Source organism: Lycium barbarum, chromosome 10, assembly GCF_019175385.1.
Source record: "Lycium barbarum isolate Lr01 chromosome 10, ASM1917538v2, whole genome shotgun sequence".
NCBI classification, from domain to species: Eukaryota; Viridiplantae; Streptophyta; class Magnoliopsida; order Solanales; family Solanaceae; genus Lycium; species Lycium barbarum.
Genome location: NC_083346.1, coordinates 76150711 through 76159327, shown reverse-complemented (window position 1 = coordinate 76159327; position 8617 = coordinate 76150711). Strand labels below are relative to the sequence as shown.

General features: G+C 36.9%; 2 protein-coding genes across 2 annotated transcripts; both read left to right on the top strand.

The window, feature by feature from the left end:
• The first annotated feature begins 3703 nt into the window (after positions 1-3703).
• LOC132613059 (uncharacterized) lies at positions 3704-5245 on the top strand. The gene is made up of 3 exons (XM_060327117.1): positions 3704-3739; positions 4423-4767; positions 4910-5245. The coding sequence occupies exons 1-3, from the start codon at positions 3704-3706 to the stop codon at positions 5243-5245; spliced, it is 717 nt and encodes a 238-aa protein (XP_060183100.1).
• Positions 5246-6920: 1675 nt separating this feature from the next.
• Positions 6921-8356, top strand: LOC132613057 (uncharacterized). Its single transcript, XM_060327116.1, has 4 exons — positions 6921-7179; positions 7237-7469; positions 7531-8107; positions 8229-8356. The coding sequence occupies exons 1-4, from the start codon at positions 6921-6923 to the stop codon at positions 8354-8356; spliced, it is 1197 nt and encodes a 398-aa protein (XP_060183099.1).
• Positions 8357-8617: the final 261 nt, after the last annotated feature.

Genomic DNA, 8617 nt, shown 5'->3' with positions numbered 1-8617 from the left:
TGAACAACTCCACTTCCATAATTACATAAAAACCATATTAAAATCACATAATTTCCCACAACAACTTACAACCAATTTCCATGCCAACTTGAACCATTAGTCTTTCATTTACATCATAAAGGCCACAACAACACAACTAACATACTAAATAAAATTAATTCATCCTTCCTCCACCAATTTACACCACACGACCACACACACAACACACCCACACGGCCCACACACAACACATAACAATTCCATGATTTTCATTCAATTCTACTCACTATAACATATATAAATCTTCCATAACATGTAAAAGAATAGAAATTCTTACCTTTTCTTTAATTTTTCCACTTGAGCAGAATTTTTACACTTGTCACCAAAGAAATTTTCTTGCTTCAAAAATTATACCACGTTGAAGAGGGTCTTTAAATTAGTAGAAATACAAGAAGAAATAATTTTTTTTCCTTTTCTTGCTCTTGGCCGAACCCCCCCCCCCCCCCCCCCCCCCTTTATTTTTGCTCTCAATGGGTTTTTCTTGAATGTTCTTGAAATCGAATAAATAATGGTGGCCCTCTCCTTTTATTACATGGATTAATTTTTTTTCATGGGCCTTGGGCCATGCCCCTATGGCCGGCCACCTCTATTGGGCCTTTTTTTTTCCCTAGCCCAATTACTCTTGGGTTGGTGTTTTGTAATTCATGAAACTAATTTCCAAAATTCCAATTTTGCCCTTAGCCTTCCTCAAAATTTTTGCATCAATATTTTTCATGAACAACTTATATATTAAGCAAAATCAAAATATTGCCTTATCTCTTACAAGTTACAATTATTTCGATTTATCCAAATGTGCAAAATTAGGGGATATAATACATTGGACTTGGAGTAGAGAATTATGGACGTTACAAGTTCAGCTGACAGAGCAGAAACGCGTGCTACAGTACTGCTACAGTACCGACCTGCTACAGTGCTGCTACAGTACCCGACCCGAATTTGACCCTTATAAAAAGGGTAAGAACCCCTTTTTTTCACCATATTTTGCTGGAAAATTCCAGAAATTGAAGAGAGAGAGAGAGTGAGGAAAACAAAAAGTGAGCAATTTTCAAGTAGCGGAGTAGTAGTTTAGGTCCGGGTAACGCATGGTTGTGATTCTAGTGTTGTTTTGCGGTGGATTTTAGCATGGATACTGAGGATATTGCGGTCTTAACAAGAAAGAAGGTATGAATCTTACTCTTTTGGTATTATGTAAGACTTATTTACGGAGATAAAGTCGTTACATAATTGTGTAGTAAGTTGGTTAGTTATGGAAGTTGGAAAACAGTATGTGGGCTGTTTTATGGTACATATTGGTGTTGATAATATTGTTGTTGATGTTGGTATTGTTGTTGTTGTTGTTGGCTGCTGAATTGAGATTTTGGGCTAGGCATATAAATAGAGGAGATGCTGCCGAAATTTCGGCAGATTCTAGAAAAGTTTATTTGGAGGCTTAGGATAAGTATATAACAACGAGCCTAACAATAGAATGAATGGTTTTATATGTAGATTTCAAGATAGGAGGTAGGTTGGAAAGTCGAGAAGCGAGATTCCAGGTATGTTAAGGTTAAACCTTTCTTTCAAAGGCATGATTCCTATGTTTTGATTCCATACATGACATCCATAATATTTTTTACTCCTAGAAATGCCAGAAGTCTATAGTTTTTGAAAAATATTACGATGACTCCAATCCTAGAGATTTTCAAGCCTAAGTTTCTAGATGATTTCATGACGCGACTGAGTGTGCTATATAATATATGGCCTCAGTTTATATCTGAGTGTGTTATGGCCTCACCTTATGTCTGAGTGTGCTATGGCCTCAGCTTATGTCTGAGTGCGCTATGGCCTCAGCTTATGTCTGAGTGCGCTATGGCCTCAGTTTATGTCTGAGTGTGCTATGGCCTCAGCTTATGTCTGAGTGTGCTATGGCCTCAGCTTATGTCTGAGTGTGCTATGGCCTCAGCTTATGTCTGAGCGTGCTATATAACATATGGCCTCAGTTTATGTTATGGATCATTCAAAGTGAGACATGATAGTGGTGATAATTATGGTAGTGATGAAGATCCTTATCATCTAAACGAACCCAGCAAATAAACGAAGTCCAAAGACTCTATTCTCAGACAGTGCAGGAGTATTCGTATCTTTGACCTCTTAAGTCCCGAAGGGGCATCCATATGTTGTGCTATTTCATAATGTTGTCTAATTCCCGAAGGGGACATTCAAAGGGTTTTCTCTTTCCTATGCATTTTACATTTAAATTTTGGTGTCTCGAAGGAGACAAATGAAAAGGGGAAGCAGTTCCCGTTTTGCGTTAAAGTTGCTCCGAAGGGAGTCTTTTCATGGTTTTTAAAGATTTTCATGCAGTTGCATATTTACATACATGCACGACATCATTTCATGGGGAAGGGAAAAGGGCGAAGGCATTATATACGCAAACCACCTGATCAGCTGGTATACGATGATTATGATGCCCGAAGGGGCTGCCCGAAGGGGCCATTATGCTATTATGCCCGAAGGTGCCATTATGCTATTATGCCCGAAGGAGCTGCGAGCAGGGTGAAGGCATGCATTATATATATACATACTCATGCTGCATTAAAAGTTCATATGCACATATGTGTTTATCAGAGTTGGTTACAGGTACAGGTTGAGTCTGTTACTCTTTTATCATCCGAGTCGAGATATATTGTTTCAATTCTACCTTACATACTCGGTACATTATTCGTACCGACGTCCCTTTGCCTGGGGGCGCTGCGTTTCATGCCATGCAGGTGTATACAGATGAGTAGAAGACATTGCCTATAGGATGTTACCAGGCTATCAGCTGGATTGGTGAGCTCCATCTCAGTTCGGAGTGTTGCCGAGTCAAAGTACTTATGTCATGGTATTATGTATATGTTAGAGACTTTGCAGACAGTGACCTGTGGATAGTGCGTCGAGGAGTCGACAGTGGTATAAAGCAACCATATAGGTCGATGTGTTTTCAAGCTTTATTTTTAAGGATTCTATTGTGACTAAAGGTTTTCTTGAATTAACGATAAGGGAGAAGTCCCTGATTTGACAAGAGAGTTTTATTGAAAAGTTTTTTTGTTTACCTGACGGAAGCTTCATTTCGTAGATTAAAGGTTCACAAAAAGTTGTGACTCATGGATGGAATGGTAGTATGGCACTCAGCCGAGTAGGGTCTTGGGTGTCAGTCCCGGCCCTCCGGTTTGGGTCGTGACAAAAACAAAAAAACATACCCTACAAAGGCATAAAGAAGCATAATCTTTAACATTAAACAATAGATTTCATACGAAGTTTGCAAACACAACCAACCTTAAAAGACTAGCAACATCTCGGGACCACTCAAATACAAACAATACAGAGCCTACAAAGGCATAAAAAGCATAATCTTTAACATTAAACAATAGATTTCATTTGATTTTTGCAAACACAACCAAACCCTAAAAGACTAGCAACATCTTGGGACCACACAAATACAAACAATACAAAGGCGAAAAAAACTAAAGTCTTTAACATTAAACAACACGTTTCATTTGATTTTGGCATACACAACCAAAAGCGTCACATAACCCTAACATATGTAAAAAAGCATAAATAAATGAAGATAGTAGACTTACCTTGACTGAATAAATCAGTAACTAGCATAAAAATCATAAAAAAAAGTAGTTTGTTAGGTTTAGTAATGGGTGGAGTTGTGAGAATAAGGCTTGGTCTTTGGGTTAAATGAGATTGGTCGGGTCGTGTTTTAAATCGTGGGTCGAGTATGGGAGGGGTGGGGTTAAAAGACAGGTGGTATAAAATAATTCCATGTGGCATTTAAAAAAAAAGGAAAATGATTTTTGGAAGGCTAGTAGGGCATTTAACGTTGACAGGGGTATAAATGATCCAAAAGTTGGACGGTAGGTGTACAAGTGAGCCAAACTTTAAAGTGGGGTACATTTAGACATTTTCGCAAAATTCAGGGATATATTTGAGCCTTTTCCCTAGTAATTTCGACTACTTGTGCACTTCGGTGATGTTGGGCTCTGCCCATTTAAGTTTTGGCCTTGTTAACAACCATTTAACAAATATAAATTCTCACAAGGAAAATTCCTTCTTCTCCCCCCTTCTCCATCTAATTCTCATTCTTTTTCCTCCTTTTTATTAGAATAAATTAATCCCTTAAAGGTTTAGATATCGTCTTTCTCCTTCTGATTGCATATTTAAGGATTGGTTTGGTTGAAAAATATTGAAGAACATTTTTGGATTTTTTTTGCTTGAAAAAACTTGTTGAAGAAGAAAAATGATTAATTACAATGGATACCTTTCCAACATTATAGACATATAGAACAATACAGGAGAAAGCTTGGGATGCAGTATGCAAAATATAATTGCAATGGCAAAATCTGATTTTTTGTTAAGGAAAACACTGATGTGGAGATTTTGGAGGATACTGCTCAACAAATCACAGCTAAACTGTTTTTTAAGGATTTGGATGGAAATGTGGTTGTCACTATGATGTATGACAAGTGTGCTGCTATTGAAAGATTAGGACTATGGGACAGTCTGTATAGTCTAGCAGACAGGATTAATTTGCCATGGTTAATAGGTGGAGACTTTAATGTAATCTTGAATGGGGAGGAGAAGATTGGAGGGTTGCCTGGTTTTCCTCAAGAATATGAAGATTTTGCACTCTGTGTTAATTCTTATGAGCTGACCGATATTAACTTCAAAGGTAGTCCTTTCACTTGGTGGAATGGTAGAACTGTTGGAAAATGCATTTTTAAGAGACTTGATAGGATATTTGCCAATGAAAATTTATAAAACTGGTTTGGTCAATTGGAGGTGGATCACTTATCCAGGATTGGTTATGATCTTGCCCTTAATGCTATTATCCTGTGGTGATCAGACACAAAATTTTGTCAAACCATTCAAGTTCTTAGATTTCTGGACTGAGCATAAAGATTTTACTGATGTGATTAGGCAACATTGGCAAGCTACTAATACAACTGATGTTTTCTTATCATTTAAGCAGAAGCTGAAGAGTGTGAAAACTGCTTTATCACAGTGGAGCAAGCATACTTTTGGTGATATTTTCAAGCAGTTGTGCATTAGAGAGGATATTGTAAGAGTTAAAGAAGATTTGTTTGAGGAATTCTCCACAGAAGGTAACATAATGATTCTTCAAAGGGCTCAAGCTGAACTACAGAAGTACTTGCATTATGAGGAGGAATTTTGGAGATAGAAATCTAGTTTTGATTGTTTTGCTGAAGGGGATAGAAATACAAGATTCTTCAATAATAATGTAAATGGTAGAAGGAAGAGAACTCAGATCAAAAGAATCCAAAATAGATGGTAATTGGGTAGAAGGAACTGATCCTTTAGCAGTTGAGGCTATTTCCTTTTATAAGAAACAGTTTACTCAAGAGGCTCAGCAGTCTGATGTTTCTTTGTTAGATCATATTCCTGCAATGGTGACAGAAGCTGATAATTCATTAATTTGTCGCATTCCAAGCATGAAAGAGGTTAAAAAAACAGTATTTGAGTTATCAGGTGACAATGCAAGTGGTCCTGATGGAGTAACAAGTGTGTTCTATCAATCTTGCTGGAAGATTGTTGGTGACGATGTTTATAATATGGTGAAAGCTTATTTGAAGGTTACTCTCTTCCCAAATCCATAACATACACCAATCTTGTATTGTTACCAAGAAGAATGAGGTTGAGACATTTTCTAATATGAGGCCTATAAGTCCTAGCAACTTCATCAACAAGATAATTTCTAGAGTTTGACATGATAAGATTGATAATATTCTTCCCAAGTTAATTTCTTCTAATTAATCTGATTTTGTTAAAGGGAGGAGCATCATTGAAAATGTTTTGTTGACTCAAGAAGTTGTTTATGATATTAGATTGAGAGGTAAGCCTGCAAATGTAGTTTTTAAACTCGACATGACCAAGGCATATGATAGAGTTTCATGGTTGTTTTTAACCAAGGTTCTCAGAAAGATGGGTTTTGCAGAAGGGTGCATTGATTTAATATAGAGACTGTTGGCTAATAATTGGTATTCAGTATTAGTTAATGGTCAAGCTCATGGTTTTTTTCACTCAACTAGAGGTGTCAAACAAGGTGATCCTTTGTCACCTGCACTTTTCATTCTATCTGCAGAAGTGCTTACAAGAATTGTGAATTCTTTTTTTGAAGTTAGTGACTTTAAAGGTTACGGGATGCCTAAGTGGAGTTCCAATCTCAATCACTTGGTATATGCAGATGACACCATAATATTTTCCTCTATAGACAGCAAATCTTTACAGATGATCATGAAGGTATTGCAGGATTATGAGTCTATGTCTGGTCAATTGATCAACAAAGGAAAAAGTTCCTTTTACATGTTCTCTAAGGTTTCACACAGTATAGTCAAGAGGTGGCATCAATTATTGGATTTTCAAGAGGTTCTTTTCCTTTTATGTACTTAGGTTGTCCAATTTCTCATGCAAGGAAGAGGAAAACATACTATACTGATTTGATCAAAAAAGTGAAGGACAAACTGCAAGCATGGAAAGGCAAGTTGTTGTCACCAGGTGGGAAAGTTGTACTGATTACTAGTGTTCTTCAAAGTTTTCCGAGTCACTTGTTATCTTCAGTAAAGCCTCTAAAGTGTGTAATCAAAGAAATCCATCAGATTTTTGCTGGAGCAATAACTAAGATGTCAAGTCTAGACATTGGTCTGCATGGATTAAAATGTGCTTACCTAAGAAAGAAGGTGGATTGGGTTTTAGATGTCTCAAAGGCTTTATGTGCTAAGTTATGGTAGAGATTCAGAACTTCCAATTCATTATGGGCCAACTTCCTATGTAACAAGTACTGCAAGAAACAATATCCTCAATATGTTCAGTAGAAAGGTGGTTCACAAGTCTGGAAAATGGTTTTGGAGGCAAGGGACAAACTAGAACAACAGATATGGTGGGAAACTAAAATTGGAACTTCCAATGTTTGGTTTGATAATTGGACCAAATTGGGAGCCTTGTACTATGTGCTACCTTCTCATTTCAACATTGATGAAAGAGTGGAAGATGTTAAAGAGCTTCTTGATAGAAATGGTTGGGATTCTAACAAGTTGCATCAGTTGCTACAAAAGGATATAGTCAATCATATTCAGGAAGAGTTGGTGTTAAAGGAAAGTTCAACACTTTGGGAAAAAACCTAGTGCATGATGAATAGTTCTGGTAATTTTATAGTTTCTAGTGCTTGGAATCTATTGATACAAAAAGAAACTGCTTCTGAGATTTACAAACAGATGTGGATTAAAGGAGTGCCTTTCAAGACATCTTTCTTCTTATGGAGACTGTGGAAGTTCAAAATCCCTGTTGATGAAGTATTAGCTATCATTGGCATTAATGTGGTTTCTAGGTGTTGTTGTTGTAGAAATTCTCAGCAGGAAACCATAGATCATTTATTCTTGAATGGTGAGGTTGAAAAGGATTTGGAATGTTTTTAGTAGTGCTGCTGGTACACAAATGAATTGTTATCAGGTGAAACAAGCAGTGCAGATTTGGTGGAATGCTCATTATCACTACAAACTGAAAGCTATTTTCAAAGCAGCGCCATCAATGATCATATGGAAAATCTGGAAATGGAGAAACACGAAGTTGCATGGGGGTTCAATGTCTACTCACAAAGTGATACATGAGATTCATCAGAATATTTTCTTACTATGTAGAGTGAGATATCGATCTTTGCAGAACATTCCACACAAGTGGCATGATATAATAGACTACTTTGAGAAGTTTAGGCCAGTTCTCAAATGCATTACTGTGAAATGGGAGTTGCCTGCAAAAGGTTGGTTTAAGTGCAATAGTGATGGTGCATCAAGAGAGAATCCAGGCCCTAATGTTATGGCCTTTTGTGTTAGAAATGATCATGGGGATCTTGTCTATGCAGCAGGACAACAGATTGCATATGGGAATAACTTAATTGCAGAAGTTATAGCCATCAGACAAGGGATTGAATACTATATTGCCCATCAACTATATCCTTTGTTGGTGAAAACTAATTCTTTAGCTATGAAAATGTTTCTCAGAGGAGTATGGGAAGTGCCATGGTGCATTAGTATGATATTGAATAAGATCAATAGATTGAGAAGAGGGCATACAGTTCAAGTGGAGCACATATACAGAGAAGAGAACTGCCTAGCAGATTGTTTAGCTAACTATGTTTTTTGATTTTGCAGGTACACAACAGTTTAATTCTTTTCAGGAGTTACCATCTATGGCTAGAAGATTATTAAATATTGTCAAGGCTAAGATATCAAATCTGAAAATCAGATACACTTTAGATATAATGCAGCAGTTGAGATAAAGACAATCTACATACTGCTGATGTCAGTTATTCAACAGCTCTTGATTGAAGGCCATAAACATATAAGTTGAACTGCATTTGGTTTCACTATTTTAGAACTTCATGATGGGTGGTATCAGTGTGCATGCATGCTCATTCCCATAATAGAGGACTTAAACAGATGAAATATATGTAGCGTACATGAAGATGATAGCAATTATGTATATGTTTGCTTATCAGTTGCAGCAGAAACTCACAGGAATTGATGCTACAAACCTAAAG